General features: G+C 43.4%; 1 protein-coding gene and 2 long non-coding RNA genes across 3 annotated transcripts in view; 2 read left to right on the top strand and 1 right to left on the bottom strand.

The window, feature by feature from the left end:
* The first annotated feature begins 1154 nt into the window (after window positions 1-1154).
* On the top strand, window positions 1155-3156 carry LOC310757447. Its single transcript, XR_014545216.1, has 3 exons — window positions 1155-1254; window positions 1504-2547; window positions 2726-3156. It is a non-coding gene; the product is annotated as an uncharacterized lncRNA (long non-coding RNA).
* Window positions 3157-4186: 1030 nt separating this feature from the next.
* ARL8B (ARF like GTPase 8B) overlaps window positions 4187-27237 on the top strand; it is a 28471-nt gene continuing 5420 nt past the window's right edge. Inside the window, exons 1-4 of the mRNA XM_083602549.1 lie at window positions 4187-4546; window positions 23944-24024; window positions 25736-25809; window positions 27006-27099. Of these exons, the coding sequence (XP_083458675.1) occupies window positions 4424-4546; window positions 23944-24024; window positions 25736-25809; window positions 27006-27099 (372 nt within the window). The 5' untranslated portion in view covers window positions 4187-4423. The remainder of the gene's footprint in view (window positions 4547-23943; window positions 24025-25735; window positions 25810-27005; window positions 27100-27237) is intronic.
* Window positions 6353-27237, bottom strand: part of LOC310757488 — a 518472-nt gene continuing 497587 nt past the window's right edge. Inside the window, exons 2-3 of the long non-coding RNA XR_014545260.1 lie at window positions 6669-8044; window positions 6353-6501 (exon numbers count right to left, since the gene is read on the bottom strand). This is a non-coding gene — a long non-coding RNA (uncharacterized lncRNA). The remainder of the gene's footprint in view (window positions 6502-6668; window positions 8045-27237) is intronic.

Genomic DNA, 27237 nt, shown 5'->3' on the forward strand with positions numbered 1-27237 from the left:
CTGGGCGGTAATTATTTGGGTCCTCTCTTTTCCCCTTTTTGAAAATAGGAACAACATTTGCCCTCCTCCAGTCTGCCGGGACTTCGCCTGTTCTCCAGGAATTCTCAAAGATGACCGCCAGTGGTTCTGAGATCACATCTGCCAGTTCTTTTAATACTCTTGGATGCAGTTCATCTGGCCCTGGAGACTTGAATACATCTAAACTAGCCAAGTATTCTTGTACTATCTCCTTAGTTATTCTGGGCTGTGTTTCCTCTGCTGAATCATTTGCTCCAAATTCTTCAGGTCGGGCATTGTTTTCTTTATCGGAGAAGACTGTTCTCTTCTTGTTCTCTTAGCTTTGCAATAATCTGGCTGTCTTCTCAGAGACCTTTTCTTGCGGTGGCAGCAAGTGTGTTTAACCTGTGTGGCATCTCTAGCTCTTCCAGTTCCAGTCCTGGCAGATGCACAGTGAGCACAGAAGCGGTTTAGTCATGTTGGCCACATGACTATGGACAAAAGCCAGCTCCCTTGGCCTGAAAAACGAGATGAGCGCCACAACCCCATAGTCACCTCTGACTGGACTTAACTGTCCAGGGGTCCTTTACTTTCCTGCCTTTTACTTCTTTGGACAATCTGCTTCTGAGTATTTGCTGTTTTCTTTCACACTTGGGGACTTTTTCAGTAAAATTTGCACCAAGCTACATATTACAGTTTCATAGCTTATTTTATTGATAACTCCTGGCAATGCTGGAATATGTTCACGGGATACAAAGCACCTGCCCTTGTTTTATATGTATGAGCAGCAGACACACCCATCCTTGCCATGTCTGAGGCTATGTTGCCCAGACACATTATTACTATCCTCAAACATATTGTACTTTTGACTGTCACAATATGCTACAGAGAGTACTAGTAAGACAGAATCAGAGAAACATATGTTTGTTACTATTGTTAATGCACCGTTCCCTAGAACTGGGCTCAATGAGTCTCTGTTGCCATATTCCAGGAGAGCAATACAGTGGAATAACATGAATACAGTACAGTGGAACCTTGGTTCTTGAACTTAATCCATTCCAGAAGTCCGTTCGACTCCTGAAACTGTTCAAAAAGCAAGGTGCAGCTTCTGATTGGCTGCAGGAGCTTCCTGTACTCAAGCGGAGCCACGTCGGACATTCGTCTTCTGCAAAACATTCAATAACCGGAACACTTACTTCTGGGTTTTCGGCATTTGGGAGCCAATTTGTTTGTCAACTAAGCCGCTTGAGAACCAAAGTTCCACTGTACAGTGGTACCTCGGGTTAAGTACTTAATTCGTTCTGGAGGTCTGTTCTTAACCTGAAACTGTTCTTAACCGGAAGCACCACTTTAGCTAATGGGGCCTCCTGCTGCCGCTGCGCTGCTCGAGCACGATTTCTGTTCTCGTCCTGAAGCAAAGTTCTTAAACTGAAGCACTATTTCTGGGTTAGCGGAATCTGTAACCTGAAGCGTATGTACCATAACCTGAAGCGTATGTAACCTGAGGTACCACTGTACAGGTTTGGCCTGGCTGGTGTTTATGAGCCACCACTCTGATTGTCTTTGTATGTAAGAAAAGCATTTTCTTTTCTTCTTGTTCCCATCAAAAACCGTCTCCCAGTTATCAATGTCCTTCATCTCTGCCACATGGTACAACATAGGCTCTTCTACTAGGATGCTTTCATTCACTTCTTGGGTTGCACAAAAGAGGTGTGCGCAACAAAACGCTGCAGAACAATTGCAAACCTTTGGCATTGGAACTGGAATTGTAAAAAACCCCAAAAAATGTTTTATTTGTTTTAAGAATCTCAATAAAAATAACTTTACAAAGGACAGAGATCTGTCATGGCATGCAATTATGAAATCCTATGTTTGACTGCTCAGAAGGCAACCCTGGTGACCTTTTTGGGCATCTTCTAAAGAAGTGTGTTTTAAACTCAGGGTTTGTAATTAATGAAGCCAGTTTAAGGCAACCTCCTAGGTTTAAAATAGTACTGCAATTTTAAATGTGTGCATGCTTTGTTAACTTGCTACTATGTCTTTAAATACCAACACCTTATTTTACCCTTTTATTTTCACCACCTTTGTTAAGTTTCACCAACACCAGCAGCTAGAATCTATTCCCACCCCACCCCCAACTCCTTACTGATCTGTTGAATTTAGAGTTGTCCTGCTGTACTGCCCTGGAAATCTTCTCTGATAACCCTTACCAGCCACCAAAGACTGACATTTTAAGCTGTTTCATGCTGCAGACAGGCTCCCCTCTTGTCTCTTCAGCCTCAGGCAAGTGCTTTAGCTATCTCCAACAAGTCTTCAGCCACCTAGCCACTCTGCTTGCCTCTCAGGTCTTCTGTTCCTTCCCCGGGTCTTCTTTTCCTGGCCCTTCTAGTCCATCCCCAGCCAATCACACCGTCTAGCTGATAATTCTAAACCTGCATCCACTAATTGAAATAATATGCAAACTATTCTTTTTGCATACTGAGATTTCTGACACCAACCCTTCTTCACAGCTGCCAGTTAAGGCCCCAAACAAAAGTTTCACTCAGTGGCGTAGCGTGGGGGGTGCAGGGGGGGGCTGGCCGCACCGGGCGCAACATCTGGGGGTTAGGGTTAGGGGGTGCAAATCCATGGGTTAGGGGGCGCAAATCCACGGATTAGGGGGCGCAAATTACTTGCCTTGCCCCGGGTGCTGACAACCCACGCTACGCCACTGGTTTCACTGGACCAGACAGAAAATTTCTTGCATCAAACAAATGTGCATTACAACACAAATGTCAGAATGCATTGCGCACCCACCCATCAAAACCTACTTGTGTTCTTCTTCAAATCTTGGGTGTTTTATTTAGCTTATAAGAGTATTTATAAAAAGATAAAAAAGGTAGAGGACCCCTGGATGGTTATGTCCAGTCAAAGGCGACTATGGGATGTGGTGCTCATCTCGCTTCAGGCTGAGGGAGCCGGCATTTGGCCATACACAGCTTTCCGGGTCATGTGACCTGCTTGACTAAACCGCTTCTGGTGTAACGGAACACCATAATGAAAACCAGAGCGCACAGAAATGCTGTTTACCTTCCTGCCACAGTGATACCTATTTATCTACTTGCACTGTTGTGCTTTTGAACTGCTAGGTTGGCAGGAGCTGGGACAGAGCAATGGGAGCTCACTCTGTTAACAGGCTCAATGGTTTAGACCACAGTGCCACCCGTGTCCCTAGTATTTATAAGAGATGCTAAACTGGCTCCCTCCTAGCTGTCCCCCTTCTGGCAGGTGAATACATTTTCCTGACAGGCTTTTGGGAACTGACTGCTTTTCATGAAAGGCCTGGTGCCATGCTGTTCTAGTGGAAACTATTTGTATGCCTTTAATAGATTTTATATACACTTCGTATCATATACTTTGTATTATTTATAACAAATAATAATTTTATATATATGCGTGTGTGTGTGTACACACACAGAGAGAGTTTTAATTTTATTCACGTTTTATTGGTTTTTAAATACTCCCCCCCCCCACGTTTTCAGCGGCTCTCATTTTCAGCACCCCGCTGTAAGCCGCCTCGAGTCCCGTCGGGTAAGGAAACGGCGGGGTGTAAATAAACGGATAGATGATTAAAAGCAAACCACGGCACACTAAAGGGCAGCAAAGCTATCAGCCGCGTTTCCTGGCGCTTTTAAAACGACCTGCAATCATTTCGCTTTAAATCCCCGAACGAGCCGTCAGAGAAAACTAGTCCGGGTGTCTCCCTGGTCGAGGACAGCGGCGTAGCAGGGACCTTTAAAACTAGGGTTGCATCCCTTCTCCTCCCTTCCCCTTCGCTTTCCTGCCTGTAAGCCGCACATACTATACAGTGGTACCTCGGGTTAAGTACTTAATTCGTTCCGGAGGTCCGTACTTAACCTGAAACTGTTCTTAACCTGAAGCACCACTTTAGCTAATGGGGCCTCCTGCTGCCGCCGCACCGCTGGAGCACGATTTCTGTTATCATCCTGAAGCAAAGTTCTTAACCTGAAGCACTATTTCTGGGCTAGCTGAGTCTGTAACCTGAAGCGTATGTAACCCGAGGTACCACTGTATATCGCTCCTTCCCGAAAAAGCTCCTTTCCCCGGTCCTCCCGCGCCACTCCGCCAGCAGGGGCCGCTGTGGAGCCGCCCGGGCGCGCGGCTGCCGGAACTAGCCCGCTCTTGCCCTGACGCGCCGAGGCGAGTCCCGTCATATGACCCACGTCGCGCGGGGAGCGGGAGGCAGCAGGAGCAGCAGCAGCAGCAAGCAGGAGAACCGGGAGCAGCAGCAGCCTCCGGATTCGGCCTCGAGGCGCCGTCGCGAGAAGGAGCGTCGGAGGCGAGGCGGGCGAGGGAAGGGAGACGAGAAGCGTCCTGGTTGCTGCCTCTGCCTTTGCCGCCACCACCTGCACCCCCCACCCCCATCATGCTGGCGCTGTTGTCTCGGCTGCTGGACTGGTTCCGGTCGCTGTTCTGGAAGGAGGAGATGGAGCTGACGCTGGTCGGGCTGCAGTACTCGGGGAAGACCACCTTCGTCAACGTCATCGCGGTGAGATGCGTGATTCCGCACCCCGGGGAGTCCCTACTTTGCCCCCTCCCGCCTGTCCATTGATACCCGCTTGAGCTGGAGATGGGCGGCTGCTTTCGCTCCTCCCCTCCTTGGCCCCAGTCAAATGCATGCACAGTAATTTTTCCACTAGTTGTAGAGTGGGGTTGTGGGTTTTTTTGGGTGGGAGAAGAGGAGCACCAAATTGTCATTTTGAAGGCCCCGCCCTCGGCTTTCCCTCCGCCTCCTGCGGCCCATTGGGTTCTGCCTCGTGCGGGTGGTTAAAAGTCCCAGCACTTTGGGGGAGCATGCGAGGGGAAAGGCCACGCCAACTCCTCAGGATAGGGCAAAGGGGCTTTTCCCACTTTCTTTCCTGGGTGGGGTGGCGTTCAGACATGCAGCTCGCTCACGTGTTCAGCTGTACAGCCAGGGGACAGGAGAAGAGTTTAGGTTAGGGACTTGGAATTCTGCTGTTTCCCGGACCTCGGCAAGCCGTGGATGAAAGGAGTTCTGGAGGAGGGCTGCATTAGGGAATGGTGGGTGGTACCCTGCCTTTCCCAGCCCAGTCATGTCTTAGTCAGGTCTGAAGCTCTTTGCATAGCAAGCCTTGTTTGGGATGGGCAAAAGAAGAAGCTGCAACTCTTCTCCCTGAAGCTGCTATAATCCTGACTCTCTGTGGGTGTGACTTTCCCAAAGGAGAACACTTTTCTCTCCCCAGTGTTTGTAGGTGCCTGTGATGTGGGAGGACCAAGGGCCTGTCTGGTTTTACCTGACTTTGCTTTGGTTTGGAGATGACTTCCTGGGCCTTTCTCTCTCTGGAGGAAGTTAACAGTTGGGCATGTTGCTCAAGATTAGTAATACAAGACCAGTGTGCACTCAAGAGTGGTCTTAAGGTGCCACATGAGTTTAAGTAAGGATGGGCCTAGCCAATATTTGGAGGCTATCCAGAAACCCCATGTATGTCTGAGCTCTTCCAAGACATTTAAAATATAAATGTTATCTATTTTGTTTGAAGGTATTTCTAGGGCACCTTTAAGGGTAAAAAACCTTGCTAAGATGACTTAAACCCTCTGAAGGGCAACACTTAAGCAGTTTGTGGTATACTTGAACATATATCATCTGAGGCCCTTCTCCAGGTACTTCCTCTGAAAGAAGTTTTGAACGTGGTGGCACTGTCTTTTTGGCTGTGTCTATGGAGGGCCCTCCCCAGCGAGGCCTGCTTGATGCCAGTATTAACATCATTTCGGTGCCAGATTGACATACCTCTTTTCCCAGACTCTTCAGAGGTTTCAGTCTTTCCATTCTTTTTCTTTTGTTTGTATTTTGGAGTATCATTTTACCATCAGTTAAACCTGATGATGGTTTTTAAATTGTTTATGCAAGTTACTACTTTTATTGGATGACTACATGTACTTAAAGTAATCCATGTGAGTTTGAATGAGTCTAGGGATGCGGGTGGCACTGTGGGTTAAACCACAGAGCCTAGGACTTGCCGATCAGAAGGTCGGCGGTTCGAATCCCCACGACGGGGTGAGCTCCTGTTGTTCGGTCCCAGCTCCTGCCAACCTAGCAGTTCGAAAGCACGTCAAAGTGCAAGTAGATAAATAGGTACCGCTCCAGCGGGAAGGTAAACGGCATTTCCGTGCGCTGCTCTGGTTTGCCAGAAGCGGCATAGTCATGCTGGCCACATGACCCGGAAGCTGTACGCCGGCTCCCTCGGCCAATAAAGCGAGATGAGCGCCGCAACCCCAGAGTCGGCCACGACTGGACCTAATGGTCAGGGGTCCCTTTACCCTTTACCTTTAGGAGCTCTGTAATGACTTATTAGGGTTATGTTTCATTAACCAGGGCAAGGGATATCCGTAGAAGGTCTGTCTTTTTTATTTATTGACACCATTCTTGTAAGCAAAAAAGCTCACTTAGACTACATAGCCTGAACAGACTTGATACACAAGTAACTCCTACTAACTTCATTAGGATTTATACTCAGGCAAACAGACATATGTTGCCGTTGAGTACCGTTGCATAAAGTAAGTTTTACCTTACATATGTGTGAAGGTGCAGGCCCTCAAATGGCTTACTTACTGCTTAGAAATACAATAGATGGTTAAAATGTGTTCAGAACACTTATTTGCCTCAAGGTATCTTAATTAGCACATATTATAGACGAATATTGATCTTTTTAACTGACGTTTCATACTTGCATTCTAGTTGTAAAGCATCGTTTTCTCTTCCAGGGTTTTTGGTGTGTGTATATATATCTTTATGCCATCTATAGATATCTATAGCTATGGTAAAATCGGGACCAATCCATTTGGAATACTTTGCTCTGAATAAAGGGGCTCTCTCTGTCTTGAGTATTTGCCCTTTGGGAGAGCAGAGTTGGGTGAATTACATTCAGCTCATTCTCCTGGTAGGTCAAAGTAGCTTTTCCCCCTTGGTGCATTAACAATAGGAGGGTGGGGTCAGGTTGCAGTTTGGGATGGGGCAAGAAACCTTCCACAATGGACTCAGCTGCAGAATGTGCCTCTCGGTTTAGCCATTAACTTGCTTATCTATGCTGAAGTTGCCTCATAAAAAGCTTTGATGATGTCTTTCTAAATGACTTGATTGCATCACTTCCAACAAACAAGATGCTACATTTTCTTGATTTGTGCCATTATCAGGGGCATGCAGCATTGTCTTGCTAGAGTAAATCTAAAACAGTGCTCTTATTTGGGGGGGGGGGCAAACTGGCCTCTACTTACTACACTTAAGATCGTTTTGGCTTTGGTAGGCCTACTGAGGCAGCATGCTGCTTCTGTCAGTTCTGTAGGTTTTAATGGTGGCAGTTTGTTGGATAAATTTAGTTCATAATATGGTTCTAAAAGACAACAAAACAGCTTCCTTGCAGGCCTGGGAAATGCTTTCTGGTCTGTACTGGCTTGGCAGACCATTGGAGTGTAATGTACTTTGCTTGTAGATATTTTTGTCCTATTTGTTGCTTAGACCTTGCCTCAAATACAGTAATGAAACTTCTGAGGGGATCTTGTAAATGAGATCTGAAACTCCTCACATTTTTCTTTTTTAACAGTAGTGCTTATGACAAAGAGTGAGCAAGGAATAGTTTGGAAAATTAAGAGTGTGATCCTTACCATGTTTGCTTGGAAATGAGTTCTGTTGAAGTTAGTAGGGCTTATTCCCAAATTAGTATGGGTTAGGTCTATAAATGAAGTAGTCCTAGCATTTTTTCAATTTTTTCATGGAAACATCTTGAGTCTGAGTCTTGACAAGATTGAATTTGTAAATAATACTTCTAAGCAACTAGAATGATTTAAATATCTTCTTGTGAACCACTCTGAGATCTTTTGATAAAGGGCAGTATATAAACAACAGCAGCAACAACAACATTTTGCACTTAAGCTTTGTGTTCATTAAGTTCAAAGAACGTCGTTGTGTGGTAGACATATGCTCCATAATAGTGATGGGCTCATTTGAGATGACTTCTAAATACAGTGGTACCTCGGTTTATGAACTTAATCCGTTCCGGAAGTCCTTTCTAAAACCGAAACCATTCGCCTCCCACTGCCGGTGCCCTTCCACCATTCGGTTTCCATTCTTAGACCAAGGTAAAGTTCACAAACCGGGACACTACTTCCGGTTTTGCGGAGTTTGTAAACCGAATAGTTCATAAACAGGGCTGTTCTTAAACTGAGATACCACTGTATTCCAAAGCTTCCAGGTTCAGCGCCTGCATTGGGATATCCTCTCTCCTTAGCTGAGATAATACAATCAGAAGATGGCCATACCCATGTTCTCCTTATCCACTGGGGATATGTGTGTGCAGCAGCGCCTAGGAACTGGGTGTATTTAAGTCTTGGTCTACTGACAGACCAGTACCCGATTTATGGTAGATCAGCTACTGAGATTATTGCAAATAATACTGGACTAGTGAATTTTTGCCTACCTACTAAGACTTATGTTCATATTTGGAACACTTAGCACAGATCATAGCCTTGATGCGAGTTCCTATGTATGCATGCTTGCTTTGTACATTTTTATACTTCTTGATGGATCATGGGGATTCTTAGGCTGTGCTGGAGGGAAGGTTGAAATCAACCCATACTGTTGTCTTGGGGGGCAATTAGCAAATAAATAAAAACAAAGCAAAGCTTTGTGAATAGGGATAGTTTAAGCAAGTGCTGAACCATCACCCAAAAGACAATATGTGTGTTCTTGTGCTTGAGTGCTACCAAAGGGCGTGCTTGCCCTGAAAACTTCTTAATTCAAAAACAAACACTAAATGCACAAAATATGGCTAAGAGGTTGATGCATCATTTCTTTAATATCAGTCCTTGACTGCCTTGCATTGCTTGTTTTCAGGACTACAGGGCACATCTGCTATGTTGTTGACTTTGAATGAACGAATTATGGAATTAGAATGGCGAGGCAAAAGGGCGATGTTGGTAGAGTGCTTGCTTGGTAGCTGCTTCCTCTGTGCTAGGGCTGGGGAACCAGTGGCCCTCCAGATGTTGCTGCATGGCAACTGCAACATCTGGAGGACTGCAGGTTGGCCACCCTTCAGATACAATGACTTTCTTTAAAGGTAGTATTTAGATCTACAACATAAACAAATATTTTATCAAAACCTTTCAGGTAAATTGGAAGCTAGCTTTAACTTGGCACATGTGGTGGAATTTGTTAAAAACATGCTGTTATTGGATGATATATCTTTAAGCAGAACTTTTTTGTTCTTACTGGCAATGCAAATTGCAGAAAGGGGACCTGGTTGAACGTATAGCAGATCCTATGGAAAATTTTGCTGTTCCTCTTCCTATAAACTGAACTAAAGTTGATAAAATATTTAAAACTAGAGAGTTGCTTCTTTTCCACCCATCAAAAGAGTGTTGCCATATTACAACTTAAACAGGGATAAAAATAAGCCAGGTATGTGTTGAATACTGGGAATCATACCCTCTTGCCAAATCATAGAAACCACTGTTGGAAGTCGAGGTGCCTAGATGATACAAGAACTGGATATATTTCCACCCCAATTTAAAGGAGTGTCAATTTCTTATGTAGAAGTAATGTCCTTATGCATTTTAAAAGTAAATAATTTAATTTAATAGTTCAGCCTGTTAAAGAAAAGTGCCATTCAGTGGAAGGGGTGGGGAAGGATTGGTTCTTTGAATTGAAATTGTGTACCTTACTGCTTGGTTGGGATCTAACACATCTCTAGACTTAACTGGGTGAAATCTATTAAATATGTATTCTTGCAAACTTGTTCTTGCGTGAAATAAAAGAGCTTTGTCGGCTTTAGTATTAAACTTCAATAGTTTGTGTTTCTGTCACTTGGACTGTAGGCAAGTGATGATAGGAATTTTTATTCTGTGATGATTGCAACTGATAAGCACCTTAAAAAATACAGGGTTGAACATAAGTCATACTGTAGACCCATTAAAAGAATGACTAACTTAGGTCTGCTCATTTCAGTGACTCTACCCTGAGTAAAACTTGGGAGGGTATAATCCACTGTGCTTCACTTTGGTATTGGGGATCTATTGCCTACAACTCCCATGATCCCTAGCTAGCAGGACCAGTGGTCAGGGATGATGGGAATTGTAGTCTCAAAACATCTGGAGGGACAAGTTTAAGGAAGCCTGGCCAAGAGTAAAGTTCCCTATCCTTCCAAGGTAAGTATAAAATATTGAAAGCTAATAACTTGCCAGCCTGATAGCTCAGTTATATATGGGTAGTCTGGTAGTAAGGATTTCAGTTAAATATAAAAATGGCTAATAGAAAAGACTTGACTAACGTTACCAGAACTTGAACAACATATTAACCACCTGCATTATTATTATTCCATTAATAATAAGGTCAGGGATGTTTGTGTGGCATGTGAAGCTTGAATAGGGAAGGAAGCTGATTCTCTTTAATTTACCGTATTTTTCACTCTATAAGACGCACTTTTCCCCTCCTAAAAAGTAAGGGGAAATGTGTGTGCGTCTTATGGAGCGAATGCAGGCTCCATGGCTTCAGCGAAAGCAACGCGAAGCCTCCAGAGTGCTTTCGCTGAAGCCAGGAGAGCAAGAGGAGTCAGAGCTCCCGCTGCGCTCCGGAGGCTTCGCGTTGCTTTCGCTGAAGCCAGGAGAGCAAGATCCCTCTTGCTCTTCTGGCTTCGCTTCACTGGAGAGGCGCTGCACAGCTTTCCCTCTCTGCACAGGAAGGGTCTCCGTTTCTTCTGCCGCTTCGCTGAAGGGGTGCTGCGCAGAGAGGGAGAGAATATTTTTTTTCTTGTTCTCTCACTCTAAAACTAGGTGCGTCTTATGGTCGGGTGTGTTCTATAGAGCGAAAAATACGGTAAATGACTAAAGGCTGCAGTCTTTTACAAGCTTACATGTGGGTAAGTTTCATTGAATTCAATGGGGCTTGTGTCTGAGTGTGCATGTTTAGGATTTCACTGTATAAGTAAGATAGTGTGTGTGGGCTGGGGATATATTACAACTTTTTTTTTTTAAGTACTTTCAGCTGGGCATTATCATTCAAAGTGCCTGCCTGAGCAACTTCAAGGGAGCTAAGCTAGCCTAAATGCTTCCATACTGGGACTAAATGTTTTGAGAGTTGGATTCCTAGATCTTTCAATTCTAGGAGAAAGGCTGGTCATTGCTTGATGTAGGCTCTTATCCAGTCATCGGCCAAACTGGATCATTACTTGTTTTCTGGACAGATGTAATAATAGCATGACTCATGAACGGTGATTTAATGAGGGTGAAGTCTGGCTTCTTTGTGATTGCAACCTCCTTTATCTGAACTCCAAATATTTAAGACTGCTGAAGTAATCTTCAATTGCTAAGCAAAAACTTGGGATTTAGCAAACTTGGGGTGCATTTTTAAAAACACAAGCTAATACCAGTCTATGAATATCAGCATACTGATTTTAAAATCGATAGGAGAAAGCAGAGCTGTATCTGCTCTCCTAACCTTTTCTGAATATCCTTGGTAGTAGTTGACTGGCTACTGTGGAACCCTGTGTTAGTTTTTGGCATTTGGGGAATTACCCAACTCGATGTTTGTAGGATTAGCATTGAGAAGCCTGGCATCGAAAATGCTGTGACAAGCCTTTGGAGAGGAGAGGTATTTCTTTGCTTTAAATGCCCCTGGATATCTTACGCACGACGGAACATGCTGCAGTTGTGGATGGAAATAGAAGTGATGAGGGAAGTAATGACGTGGCTCTTGTAGAAGCAACCTCCTCCTGCTGTGTCACAAGTAGCAATGACACTGTAGACTTGCTGCTGCAGGTTTCAGCTGTCTGTGTAACACAAATGCCTCCAGAAATCTCTTGGGCAATAAAATAAAAACAGTCCTGTATGCACCCTTGTTGATTATAGTGACGTCTTTGCTTCAAAGAGGGGGAAGTTGCCGCTTCTCTTGGCTTCCCTGAGTAGCTTGCCACATGCAACCCTGGTGAGGGTCTTTCCCCCCAATCTGGAACTTGTGATATTCACTTTTTGTATCTGCTGCTTATCCAAACAATTAATACTTGGGTCACTACGATTTCATGGTGAGACGTATACAGATTGACTAGTGTATCTAAGAAGACACTGGATTTGTTATGCTGTAACCCTAAACCATGACTTTGTGTTACAGGGATAAGCCTCAGAAGCCTCATAAAATCATAAAATCATAATAGTTGGAAAGTACCCAAGGTCATCTAGTCCAACCCCCTGCAATGCAGGAATCTCAGCTAAAGCATCCATGACAGATGGCCATCCAAGTTCTGCTTTAAAACTTCCAAGGAAGTAGAGTCCACCACTTTTTGTGGGAGTCTGTTCCACTGCTGAGCAGCTCTTACTGTCAGAAAGTTTTTTCGAATGTTTAGTCAGAATCTCCTTTCTTGTAACATGAAGCTATTGGTTTGAGTCCTACCCTCCAGAGCAGGAGAAAACAAGCATGCTTACTCTTCCATGTGACAACCTTAAGATATTTAAAGATGGCTATCATATCTCCTCTCTTTTCCAGGCTAAACATAACCAGCTCCTTCAAGCATTCCTCATAAGGCTTAGTTTCCAGACCCTTGATGATCTTCGTTGCCCTACTCTGCATATGTTTCAGCTTGTCAACATCCTTCTTAAATTATGGTGCCCAGAATTGGACACAGTGCTCCAAGTGGTCTGATCAAGGCAGAATAGAGTAATACTATTACTTCCCTTGATCTGGACACTATACTTCTAGAATAGCGTTAGCTTTTTTTTGCTGCTGCATCACACTGTTGACTCATGTTAAGCTTGTGGTCCACCAAGACCCCTAGATCCTTTTCACATGTACTGCTAGTAAGCCAGGTGTCCCCCATCCTATATTTGTGCATCTGGTTTTTCCTTACATTTGTCCCTATTGAAATTCATTTTGTTAGTTTGGGCCGAGTTCTCCAATCTGTTACAGTCATTTTGAATTCTGATTCTGCCTTCTGTGGCCTTCACATTTCTCCTTCCCACCCCTTCTCTGGCACAACCATGAGAAGGGATATGAAAGCTTTTGCTTACATTTTCAAACTAACCACAGCTTGCTGCGCCATCCAAACCCAGACAAGCTATAGTTATGCTAACTATAGTTAGCGGAAACAAGCCAACGTCAAGGCATAGTCTATGGAGCTGGATTGTTTCCACTAATTGTGGTTGAGGTTTAGGATTCAAATGTAATTGGCGTCCGTCTGTCTCGGGAGACAATGGAGGAATGTAACTTTGGGGGTGAGGGTAAGCTGCTGGAAGGTTGCAGCGCCTGCTGTGGCTGTAGAGACTGATGCAGGAGAGACATGTTTTATTGCAGCTAGAGTAGATGGTGTCCAGCTGTGCTGCTGCAGATGCACCATGATGTTTCTTCTTTCTGCACTCCTTCCAGCGGTCATTCTTCCTCTGGTCACTGGTATGCATACATGACCTGACTGCCTGTTACCAGGCACTACAGTCATCTGCAATGGATTCTCACATGGCAGGGTCTGGAAAACAAGCCTTATGAGGGAGTTTAGCCTGAATTAGAAGAGTCTGAGAGAAGATAGGCTAGCCATCTTCCAATATCTCAAGGGCTTTCACATAGAAGATGGAGCAAGCTTGTTTTCTCCTGCTGCAGAGGAGGGTAGGATCCAAGCCAATGGATTCAAGTTACAAGTAATGAGATTTTAACTAAACAGGAAAAACTTTCTGATGATAAGAGCTGTTTGACAGTGGAACAGACTCCCACAAGAGGTGATAGACTCTCCTTCCTTGGAGATTTTTAAGCAGAGGTTTGATGGATGTTTTGTTGAGATTCCAGCTTTGCAAGTGTTGCGACTAGATGACCCCTGGGATCCCTTCTAGCTGTACAATTCTGTGCTGCTGTGAAAAAAAACAAGTGAAAGTTCAGGCTTCCAAGAGTGACAAGACCATAGTGAAAGGTCGTGCAGCTTATTGTAGGAGATCCTTGTCTAATTGGCCACTTCTGATGGGGATTGATGACTCTAGTGCAAGATGTTTATGTGGTGTAGCTTTTCATGAATGCTGAAATCAAACACTGGTGTGTTTATGCCTCCATCAGTCAGCTGACCTGGCTCCTCAACATCACTCGTTGCTCTGTAAGCAACATGTGTTAATCAGCAGCCATACTTTTTGTGTTGCTTTAGTTTAGAATCTCCTGTCAGAGGGGCATGGTCACTCTGACAGGCTATCAGTGAGCAGAAAGGGCCGCATTAAAACTGAAATAATGTTATGACTCTGAATGCAATAATCCTTCTTGCCTTTTTATAACTGAAGGCATCCAGGTTCTAAAGAACCAAGTGCATGTTTGAATATCGCTCCCACATCTGAAAAGACAGGGACATGAAATAGCACCACAACGTCTCTATAGGTCTCCAAACAGATCACTGTGTCAGAATTCGAGGTGTTGTAGTGATGATCAGTGTCCTACTAGACCTGGAGAGGCCCAGCATTAAATGCCCATTCTGCCATAAGGCTTGCTGGCTAAACTTGGGCCAGCCGCTGCCTTATCTTACTTCACAGGGTGGTTATGAGAATAAAATGGGGGAGGGGAGGACATTGCAAAGCCATGTTGACACCAGTGTATGCGCATCATTGAACACTCCTGCATTGTGCCGGTGAATCTAGTTGAGTAAAATGGCTTCTTGATCCTTACCTTCAAGTCCTACTTGGGACAGTGTTGCAGAGACCTTTATGTAAGAAATTACAATCTTTAAAAAAACAGATGTCGCTGTTTATACTTCACAACTTTTTTGCACTACAACTTGCTTTTCCACTCCCAGAGTGAACACTTGGCTCCAACTGCTAGTAGCCTTGGGACTACAGAGCTGGAGGGAAGTATTATTTGCAGTGTTAGAAACTGGGATAGAAAAGCTAGGAGCCAAATGGCTTCTGGGACCTGGGTTGTGGGTGCCAAAACAGAATGTCTAGTCGCCATGGGGGGTGGGGAGCGGCAACACTTTTATTATTTTTATAAGCATGAACTAATACACAAGTCATATAAGAGACATATTATTAATATCACATTTTTATCAGAAATTGTTAATACATGTTTAATTTGGTGTATACAATAAAAATATTGGTACCATACTTCAGTTTTCAAAACACACTACTCTTTATGTATAACATATTGTCTATCTTTAACATATACTTCGAGGCTTCAAAGCACGTACATTTCAGTAATCTTTGAGTGTTAGCTAGCTGCAAAAAATAGCACCTAGACTTTTTGAGGTACTCACAAATGGAGAATCTTTAGGGGCAAAATGTGTCTGGCGCCCTGCTAATTTCGAACTCTGATTATTTGGCCACATGCATCTGCCAGGAGTCTATTACTGCTGGACTGTTTGGGATTAGGGTGTGGTGCTGCTGCAATCTGCTATATATGGTGCTCTGAGAGTAGTGGAAGTCACTCATTAAAGCAACATTTCCTCTTTTGGATACTTCATTACATGCTTGTTATTGCATAATTTAATATTGCAACAGCATTAATCTTTGTTCTGATACTAGCAATAGTCAGTGTGGAAAACTGGAATGTTCCAAATGTAGTGGGAAGCTATGGATGTATGTTTCTAGAACTGTGAAAAGATTTTTTACCTCCCAAGTTTAGATCATGTGTTTGGTTTTTGTCCAGTTTTACAATGAATTTTTATTGTGTTATTCTCTATGGTTTGTTTTTATGCATACTACTTAGAAATGCTTAGGTTTAAGCAGTGTATAAATGCCATACATATGTATTTACTTACACACATACACACACACTCTCTCTCTCTACAGTTGGACAACTTTCAGAAACTTGTTCTACTGGATGAGACTTTAGGTGCAACATCTGTCCAGGGGTTATCACTCTAGATCAGCCTTTCTTAACCTTGGGTCCCCAGATGTTTTGAGACTACAATTCCCATCATCCCTAACCACTGGTCCTGTAAGCTAGGGATCATGGGAGTTGTAGGCCAAAAACATCTGGGGATCCAGGGTTGAGAACCACTGCTCTAGATGGTGGTTCCCCGGACTACCCTAAACTAACTTGAGGGTTAAGCAAAATGTGTGTACTAACTGCTTTCAGTTTGAGCACAGCAAACTATGATCTGACAAGTACCATATTCTTTACATGGACTGATAGTTAGGTATGCATTTGCATGGTTTTAGTGAATAATATATAGGGATACTATGGTTCTGTAGTGTAGTGACAATTCTTGGAAGACCTTTTTATGCTGACTGGCCAACACAGCTGATTGAAGCTATTTTGATTGGCCAGTCATTTTAATGATTGTTTTGCACTGTTTATTGATTTAATGTGTTTCTTACGCTGCCATTATATTTCTGTATATAAGTACTTCTATATATAAATAGTGTTAAAATCTCTGTTGAGCCCCTGGTGGTCTTGGGAAAGTTGTCAGTCTCTTTGCTTGAGTCGTTTCACAAGAAAACCTTCTGCCACCCGGATCTCCCTGGAAGAAGGGTGCAGTATGTTGCACTTAGAAGTTTACAATTATGGCTTGTAAGCACTGTAAATCTTGGGTCGAGTAGGTACATGCATATGAGAAAAGAATAAGCATTTCTCATGTAAGATTCAGAGACTAAAATTTCTCACAATCTTAAAATTGTAGGTCTGTCAGTGTATGCTGAACTTGTGCTAAATAAATGTTAATGTTTCTGCAAGTTGTCCGGCATACAGATTTGGTGATGCTGTGGAGAGAGCTGAGCATTAAAGAAGCAGCACCACACGTGTTGTAGGATTATATTTACTTGTTAAATGGCTATCATAGCTGAAAGACTGCTTGGGTAATGAAAGATGTCTAGCAAGCAGGGTGCAATAACTTGCTTTTCAAAGCAATCCTAACTTTGATTCTGCAGAACATACTGAAGCTAATATTTTGGCGACTGGCTCTAGACAAACCAATAATATAATTCTTGTGTTGATATATTTTGTTTAGTAAATTTATCTCCCACCTTGCTTGCATCATGGCATGCAAGGTGTCATACATTGCATTCCCAGGCAGTTTCCTACCTGGGCAGTTTGCAAACAGAAATTTACTTAGCTTCAGCAAAATGGCTGCATCGTGTACCGTCGGGCAGTGACCTACTGTGGTGGCCTTGGTCAATAACTTCCATCTGAATTGGACAGAAGCACTACAACCATTCATTCTTCTGGACCTCTCAGGGATGCTTGATATAGTGAGGTCATCAGATCCTTTTGGATAACTTGATAGACATGGGAACTGAGGGCACTACTTGCCATTGGTTCCGCCCTACCTGATGGAGGTGCTGCAAAGTTTTATCATATGCTTGCAACACCTGTACGCATCTATGGGAAAAGATGTCTAAGCATGTGATGTCATTATTATGCTGATGTTGCCCATCTTCCATTTTCATCAAATCCAGAAACAGTGGGCTCAGTTTTTGAAAAGATCATAGAATCATAGAATCATAGAGTTGGAAGAGACCACAAGGGCCATCGAGTCCAACCCCCTGCCAAGCAGGAAACACCATCAGAGCACTCCTGACATATGGTTGTCAAGCCTCTGCTTAAAGACCTCCAAAGAAGGAGACTCCACCACACTCCTTGGCAGCAAATTCCACTGTCGAACAGCTCTTACTGTCAGGAAGTTCTTCCTAATGTTTAGGTGGAATCTTCTTTCTTGTAGTTTGGATCCATTGCTCCGTGTCCGCTTCTCTGGAGCAGCAGAAAACAACCTTTCTCCCTCCTCTATGTGACATCCTTTTATATATTTGAACATGGCTATCATATCACCCCTTAACCTCCTCTTCTCCAGGCTAAACATGCCCAGCTCCCTTAGCCGTTCCTCATAAGGCATCGTTTCCAGGCCTTTGACCGTTTTGGTTGCCCTCCTCTGGACACGTTCCAGTTTGTTAGTGTCCTTCTTGAACTGTGGTGCCCAGAACTGGACACAGTACTCCAGGTGAGGTCTGACCAGAGCAGAATACAGTGGCACTATTACTTCCCTTGATCTAGATGCTATACTCCTATTGATGCAGCCCAGAATTGCATTGGCTTTTTTAGCTGCCGCGTCACACTGTTGGCTCATGTCAAGTTTGTGGTCAACCAAGACTCCTAGATCCTTTTCACATGTACTGCTCTCAAGCCAGGTGTCACCCATCTTGTATTTGTGCCTCTCATTTTTTTTGCCCAAGTGCAATACTTTACATTTCTCCCTGTTAAAATTCATCTTGTTTGTTTTGGCCCAGTTCTCTAATCTGTCAAGGTCGTTTTGAAGTGTGATCCTGTCCTCTGGGGTGTTAGCCACCCCTCCCAGTTTGGTGTCATCTGCAAATTTGATCAGGATGCCCTTGAGTCCATCATCCAAGTCGTTGATAAAGATGTTGAATAAGACCGGGCCCAAGACAGAACCCTGTGGCACCCCACTAGTCACTCTTCTCCAGGATGAAGAGGAACCATTGATGAGCACCCTTTGGGTTCGGTCAGTCAGCCAGTTACAAATCCACTGAGTGGTAGCATAGTCAAGACCGCATTTTACCAGCTTCTTTACAAGAATATCATGGGGCACCTTGTCAAATGCCTTGCTGAAATCAAGGCTAGCCTTCATTCAGCCCACATCCATGCACAAGCAAGTTCAAGGTTAAGAGTTTAAATTGCTAACCTTGGGTTTCTTAGTCAGATGTTTGCCTGCCCTGGGGTTGCCCTCTCCCTCCTAAAGGACAATGTGCATAGCCTGGAAGTTCTCTTAAACACTGGCTTTTCTGCTTGGTTTTTAAATGGTGGTGACAATCTATTATACCATTCACCAGCTCTGATAGAGTTCATTTGGAACAAGGGTTTGGTGCCTGTCCTCTGTGCTTTGGTAACTATGGGGCAGCCTTTTGAACACGAGGGCACCTCCCATATGTATGTCCTCAGTACTTGAAAGAGATGCTGGAAGTGAGGGCATAGAGCCTCACCTTTTTCATGGAGGCGTTCTTGCTCTGTAATGTTCCACCTGTTGCTGCTTTTTGACAGATAATCACAGTACAGTATTTTAGGGAGGCATTTTAGATGCATAAGGATGATTCTCTTCTCTGCTACTCTTATGCAACCTGCTAACTTTGACATCATGGTACACTCGTATAACTTGTTCTCCTACTTTGCTCTGTCGGCAGTTTCCAGTGCTTTACATGCATATTCTGGCAGCATTTATTTGCACATCTTTTGCACATTTTAACAATTACAATGGATCTAAAAGTTATTTTATGCTGCAAAATAAATAAATAAATAAATAAATAAATAAATAAATAAATAAATAATACCCCGCTCATCTGGCTGGACTTCCCCAGTCACTCTGGGCAGCTTCCAAATAAATATTAAAATACAGTAATCCATCAAACATTAAAAGCTTCCCTAAGCAGGGCTGCCTTCAGATGTCTTCTAAAAGTCTGGTAGTTGTTGTTCTCTTTGACATCTGGTGGGAGGGCGTTCCACAGGGCGGGTGCCACCACCAAGAAGGCCCTCTGCTTGGTTCCCTGTAACTTGGCTTCTCGCAGTGAGGGAACCGCCAGAAGGCCCTCGGTGCTGGACCTCAGTGTCCAGGTAGAAAGATGGGGGTGGAGACGCTCCTTCAGGGATACTGGACCGAGGCCGTTCAGGGCTTTAAAGCTCAGCACCAACACTGTTAACGACCTCAGTTCCAAATCTTTCATTGCAAAATTATTTGGAGTTGAGCAAGTCCATCGCACATGGAAATAACTATATTCCTTCTGATACTTCCAAAACTGGTATGTTTTGTTTAACTACTTTGGAATAGTAATCTGCTTTGTCATGAGCTTGAAAGGGTGTATCCAACACTTGCTCTGCTAGCGCAGCAGACTTCTGCTTGCTCAGTGGAGCTTTCCTCTCTCCTTTCTCCTGCAACCCCTCAGAATCTGCTCCAGAGGGTTGGAAGAAGAGGGGAGAAGAAGAGAGAATCTCACTGGGCAATTGGAACTTGATGTGTGTGGCATTGGATATATCCCAAAGTACAGTCAATCCTACTTTTGTAGATAATAATATTCCCATTTTGCCATATAAAGTCCAATATGCCAAAGTAGACTGATCTACCAGCATTCTGTCCCCAGCTAGTCAATGTAATTAACTTGTTTCATTTTGCAATACAAATAAAGTTGGCTCTTGTATATTCTGGGAATTAATCATTTTGCACTGATATATATAAAACTAGGAATCTCAAGTGAATACCTTCATTTTAAATTCCTGATGTATCATTTTAGAAACTTAAACCATAGAAGTACTTGGCTTGTCCATCTTTGATTTAAACTTGATAGACTCATATCTGTTTTACTGTAGAATTTGGGAGGAGCTGGATCACTATTAAATCTGAGGTTTTATATACAATCATAGGAAACTTACTTGGGCTAACCTCATTCTTAATAAGCATTTAGTGTTCTGCACTCAGGACTGCACCATAATTCTGTAAACTTATAGAAGTGTAGGATTCTCAATTTTTAATACTCAGAAAATTAGGATCATAGATAATTTTTACCGCATAAAATTTTGCAGCATGCACAGTAGTAAGTTAACTGGTAGGTGAACAAAAAGTTTACAAAATCATTGTAGTAGTGTGTGTATCTTTAGCCTTACTTAACCTTAATTTAGTGGTCATATAAAATAGGATCATACTAAATAACAAAGCTGTGTAAGGAGCACTAAATCTAATGAGTGTTGTTTCAGGTTACTTCCTGGCTGTAATCTTCCTTTGAAGCATCAGTTTTAAAATACGTTCATGAGTATATTTTCCAGTAGCTCAGAGATTATAGGTCTCTAGCTGCCTGCTTCTAAACGGTCAGGTGATTCCCTAGTCACGAGTAGGATTACAGACTCATGACCACTTTGACTTTTATTTCATTTGGTTAAACTGAGGAAGTGGTAACGCTGTAAACTAAGAGCACAACGGAGAAGCTAGCAAAGTAGAATAGGGAATGGAAAGAAATGCCCAGTGTTCCCCCCCCTCCATGGCAGAATAGAGACTGATAAGTGTAAAATTCGGGCATCTTAATTCTTGCCAGTCCTGTTCTTATAATTGTTTCCAGGCCTTAGCATTAGTTCTTACCTGTAGGATTGCTTTATTTGGTGACACTATATATAAGTTGAAGTAGGATCACATTGGACTTCACTGCTTTGCCTGCCAACTTTAAGCTTTTTCCACTCCTGTAGTATAGGAAGTTTCTGGTTAATGGATCACCTGTTTAAAGGGTCACCTGAGCTGTACACATTTTGCAAGTGCACTGCCAAGTGGGTTGTAGTCGGGAAAGAAATACAGTGGTACCTCAGGTTACATACGCTTCAGGTTACATATGCTTCAGGTTACAGACTCCGCTAACCCAGAAATAGTGCTTCAGGTTAAGAACTTTGCTTCAGGATGAGAACAGAAATCGTGCTCCGGCAGTGCAGCAGCAGCAGGAGGCCCCATTAGCTAAAGTGGTGCTTCAGGTTAAGAACAGTTTCAGGTTAAGAACGGACCTCCAGAACAAATTAAGTACTTAACCCGAGGTACCACTGTACATTGGTACCTCGGGCTACAAACACTTTGGGTTACAAACTCCACTAACCCGGAAGTAGTACCTTGAGTTACAAACTTTGCGCCAGGATGAGAATGGAAATTGCGTGCCGGTGGCAGCGGGAGGCTCCATTAGCGAAAGTGCGCCTCAGGTTAAGAATGGATTTGGGTTAAGAATGGACCTGTGGAACAAATTAAGTTCGTAACCCGAGGTACCACTGTAATTCTGTCTCACGCGCGCACGCACACACACACACTTTAGAGCAGGAGTAGGCAATGTTGTGCCCTCCAGATGTTGTGGACTACAGTTCCATACAACATGAGCTATGGTAAGGGATTAGAATTGTATTGTAGTCTACAACATATGGAGGGCAATACTTACCCCTAGTTTAGAGCTTGACAGTGAAGATAACATAACATTTCTGGCTTTTCTTGTGAAAGCTACTGGCTAAAGCTTATACAACAATATACTGCCAGCTGATCAAAAGGTCACCAGTGTGAGCAGAAGATACTTCCATTTGCATGATAGGCAGGAGTATAATTTCCATCAGTAGTCCTCCTTGCAGCATCACACACTGTTCTTGAGGGTGGCCCTCAGTAGTCTTCATGTGGTGCTCATGTTCATTTGTGACATGGATCACTTGAAGTCTATCTTCTGCTTTTCAACTTGGATATTTGCCCCCCCCCCCATGTGATAGTTTAGTACAATGCAGTTTCACTTGTGGCAGGTGTTTAGCTAAGCGGTTTGACTGCAGAACAGGCACCTACCTAACCTTTGTTTTTCTGTGGTTGTGCTTAATAATATTGGCTTTGAAAGTGAAGAAACCTGCAATGCGTCTTTGTGTTTCGTAGATCTGATGTTCTCCTTTCCTAGTGATGGTATACTAAGATACACTTGAAGAAAACAATCTATGTGTGTCTCTCTCCAAGTGTTGGCACTTGGATTGAATTAAAACAAGGTATTTATCCATAGCCAGTCACACAAGAGCAGAGGGTTGTTAAAACATTTATCAATTAAAAACAATTAAACAGTACTTGCTTGTAGTTCAGCAAATTGATTGAATCAATGCAAACTCTTTGTGTGGATCTACTTTGCTTTTTTAAGGTACAGGGACATGTTCAATGCATTATGATCACAGTATAATCTTCACTACTTTGATGTGTTTGTAAAAACAGCAAGCTGTGTTTCAGTAAGTAATATAAAATTGGTGGGAAAGCTCTAAAACAGCACAGTGCAGGACTTCAAGTGTTCATTGAGTGGTAAGCGCAGAAACTTACAAATGGCTTTAGCGGTGCTACCGAGGCCTCATGTGGGATAAGGCCCATTGCCTCACTGTAGAATGGCTTTTAAATACGTCTGTCTATATAGAACATACAATCTACAACTGAAGTGATGAGTGGCAGCTAATCATACCAGTCACAATTTTACAAAATAATGTGTTAAGTGTAACATCAAGACTGGACTTGAAATGCACTGACTGGATCAGGCCTTTCCTGTATATTATACCAGACTCATGGCCAAAGAGCTTGGTGATAGCCTTGCTTTGTATTCTTTAGTCTCAAAAGAGCAGGCAACTTGAAGGGAGAATAATATATACAGGGCTTTGCCTAAGTAGTCTATTGCAGGTGAGTTTCATGTGTGTGTTGGGGTTGAGTTAAACACAGCTCATGGTATCTGAACCTACTCCAGCATTGTTGCTCAGCCGTGGTCTGCAGTAATCCATCTGCAGCACAGTAAACCTTACCTTGAAAAAATATTCCCCAGATTCTTCAGGCTCAGACACATCCCAGAGTAGTCTTTCAAGTTTAATACTTAGAAATTATGCAATTTGATGCTAGTATAGCTTCCCATGATGTGCATACGTTGTTCAGGTTCTTCCAGATACTATCCTGTCACACCAAGGAGTTGAGAGTACTGTTTTTCTGGTAGATAACCCGCTTGAAAAAGATGAGACATTCTGTCCAAGTTGACTAATAGTTTCTTAATGTGATTGCAGGAAAATTGTTTTTGGGAGTGGCATGCTTAACTTGCAGGTAGTGCTAAGAAGCTTGAGAACTCTTCCTATGCTACCTTCATAAATCTGGAGGCCCTTTGGGGTCATTGTATGTGATTCAGCATATGCTGACTTCTTCCTTCCTCCCCTCTGTTGATGATGCTCATGGCCTCTCATGTGATCTTTGTTCACTGACTGTCTCAACTGCAAACTTGTTCCTTCTGAAAAGGATGTTGGAAAGAAGCATGAAATATTGGTTAGAGCTCTCCTACATAATTAATTTTCTATGGCACTGCAACCATGATTCTTGCATCAGTGGGAAAACATGTAGGCACATGTTTAGCACAGCTAATTAAGCTGCCTGAGAGATCCTCTGCCGGCCCCCTACTAATGACTGTGCTCTTTCCTCTCTTCAGTCAGGTCAGTTCAGTGAGGATATGATTCCTACAGTGGGCTTCAACATGCGGAAAGTTACCAAGGGTAATGTCACAATAAAGGTATGTTTTTCTAGTTTATGAAGGCAAATACATTGTTCTGCTAACCACTTCTCAGGAAGGAGACCAGTTCGAGCCTGGGGGGGGGCATAAAAGCTTTCCATTCTCCCACCCATTCAGTCCCTGACTGCTTCTCGTACCCATCATCCTATTAATATTGTCTGCTGGGCTCAAAATTTGTAATAGAGGGCACTGTGTGCAACACTTGATGCTGTTTCGAGCTTGCAAGTTATTTACGCTGTTTTATATGAATCCTGGGACGTGGGTGGCGCTGTGGGTTAAACCACAGAGCCTAGGACTTGTTGATCAGAAGGTTGGTGGTTCGAATCCCCGCGACGGGGTGAGCTCCCGTTGCTCGGTCCCTGCTCCTGCCAACCTAGCAGTTCGAAAGCACGTCAAAGTGCAAGTAGATAAATAGGTACCACTCCAGCGGGAAGGTAAACGGCGTTTCCGTGCGCTGCTCTGGTTCGCCAGAAGCGGCTTAGTCATGCTGGCCACATGACACGGAAGCTGTACGCCGGCTCCCTCAGCCAATAAAGCGAGATGAGTGCCACAACCCCAGAGTCGGCCACGACTGGACCTAATGGTCAGGGGTCCCTTTACCTTTACCTTATATGAATCCTAGCTTCCTATAGTCGGCTGTAAGCAATTGATAACTTTTAAAAGGCTACCGGCACAACTGTGCCATAGGGCACAAAGCTTGGTTGACACCCCCCCCCCCCCGATGCTGCTGTCATTATTACATTATAAAGCAGGGATGCAGCACTTGCAGCCCTCCAGATAATTGTGTAGGGCTCTCAGCTCCTATCAGCCTCAGCCACTATGGCCAGTGGTGGTCAACAACATACAGAGGCCCATAGGTTCCCCATATCTAGTATTGAAGGATAGCTATTTTTTAGGATTATATGCATTTTAGGGTAGTTAGAGGAAATCAGGCAATGGGTTACTGCAACTTGGGTGATTAAGTGTGCAGTCTTACTTCTGTGTTTAACAGGACCTGGCTGCCCTGACATACAGTTACTGGGAAAGTGTTAATGGGAACATGCACAACCCCCATCAGTCCAGTTGTTCCTTAAGGTGGGGCCTGCAAGATGCATGCTTCAGGGTTCACGGGCAGGTGGGGCAGCTTTTCAGCACATCAGTGGACATTTTGGTGGAAAGCAGAGTGGCAAGGTTTGGAGCTCTGCTGTACCTCGTTCAAACTGCCCACAAAGAGAAAGAGCATTGAAACCGGCTGCTGCTGTTCATGCTGCATAGGAGGAGTGCTGATTGCATATGCAGGTAACCCCCTATTTGCGTGGGGGTTGCGTTCCTGGCTGTCCCATGCGCTGATGGAGCCCGCATAAGCCCGCCCCTTTCTGCCTCCAGGTCCAAAACAAACCTGCGTCGGTGGTTGTGCATCAATTGAACACACTCAAAAAGGTCGCTGCCTGTATCAGGTTTTGTCACTGTAACTGTGATTAGGGATTAGTCCTCTATTTGTGTTACTTGGGTCATTCGTTCTACAGATGTAAGCATCTCCCACAACAAATTTCATGTTGCAGTAAAAACAATATTAGTGGAAAACCTGCTTGTTGCTCCTCCTGGCTGACAAAATGCTTTCAGTTTTTTGGTCCACCTAGCTTCCTTTATGACTTGTATAACATTGAGTTTAGTCGTTGCAATTTTGTATTCAGCCTCCAGACATAATTCTCCATTTTGTCTCTTAAAAAAGATCTGGGATATAGGAGGACAGCCACGATTCCGAAGTATGTGGGAACGCTACTGCAGAGGAGTAAATGCTATTGTGTAAGTATATACATCTTGCGATTACTTGGTTGTGGCTGCATTTGTTGTGTTGTACCTACCGGTAGTTCTTCAGGTGTGTTACTCTACTGCTACTGTTTAGCTATGTGCTTGCAGACTGTGCAAGCTTGGGTTTTCTTTCATTTGAACTCTGTTAAATTTCACTGTCTAAGGAAATGCATTAACCGCTTGGTAGCATTGCTATTATTATGTATTACAATGAGTTGAAAGTGCTTTTCAGAGCACTACAAAAGTATGTCATTTAAAAAAAATGATTGTGTTGTATAGGTACACAGTACTTCTACAAAAACCTGGGATCCTATACCCTAAAAATGGTGGATGCTGTTCAAAATGAAGTTTCTCAATACCATGGCTTGTCAATTAGTTTATATGAGAGCCAGTGTGGTGTAGTGGTTAAGAGCGGTAGACTCGTAATCTGGGGAACCGGGTTCGCGTCTCCGCTCCTCCACATGCAACTGCTGGGTGACCTTGGGCTAATCACACTTCTGTGAAATCTCTCAGCCCCACTCACCTCACAGAGTGTTTGTTGTGGGGGAGGAAGGGAAAGGAGAATGTTAGCCGCTTTGAGACTCCTTCGGGTAGTGATAAAGCGGGATATCAAAACCAAACTCTTCTTCTTCTTCTTCTTCTATTTATTGTAAGCAATTGAACAAAAACCTTTTAACTGGACTTCCAAGGCAACATCCAATGCATAAAAGTAAAACATTGAAACCACAATTTATATAAAAAAAGGAAAAGCATGTTCTTAACATACAGTGCAGAGGAGAATATCTAGTCGAGTGAATGCTCTGATCCCAAAAGAGTTATCAGTCTCCCTAGCAAATCAGACTTGCATATCTACTTCCTGTGAATCCACTTGATTGTTCTTTAATCCCTCACAGGGATTCCCAGCATGATACCAGCAAACTGCAAACATTAGATCATACTCTAACACAATCTAGTTCACACTGCAGCACAGTCTCTAATCTACCTAGTTGCCTACTGCAGCAGCTACTGTTATGGTTAATATCTATGGCTTTACCAGGTTGCATATGTCCTCAGCACTGACCCATTACTGGTGAGCTATTTTATAATCTCTAGCAATTTTGCTAGAGTTACTTTGGCTTAGGTAGGATTGCCTTGCACAAATGTTTTATATTGCATAAACCCAGTGGTCACTTACTGAACTCCTTTAACAGGTATATGGTGGATGCTGCGGATCGTGAAAAAATAGAAGCCTCTAGAAATGAGCTGCACAATCTATTAGACAAACCACAGCTACAAGGAATCCCTGTAAGTTGTAAACATCTGGCCCTTTGTCCCATACAAACTTTTAAGGTTTTAACTTGTTTTGAAAGGAATTCTACCTTGTGCACAAACAAGTCAAACTCCACTTGTGTTCAGCTTCTGCAGCTCCATCTGTTCCATGTT

Source organism: Podarcis filfolensis, assembly GCF_964270895.1.
Source record: "Podarcis filfolensis genome assembly, chromosome: 2".
Taxonomy (NCBI): Eukaryota; Metazoa; Chordata; class Lepidosauria; order Squamata; family Lacertidae; genus Podarcis; species Podarcis filfolensis.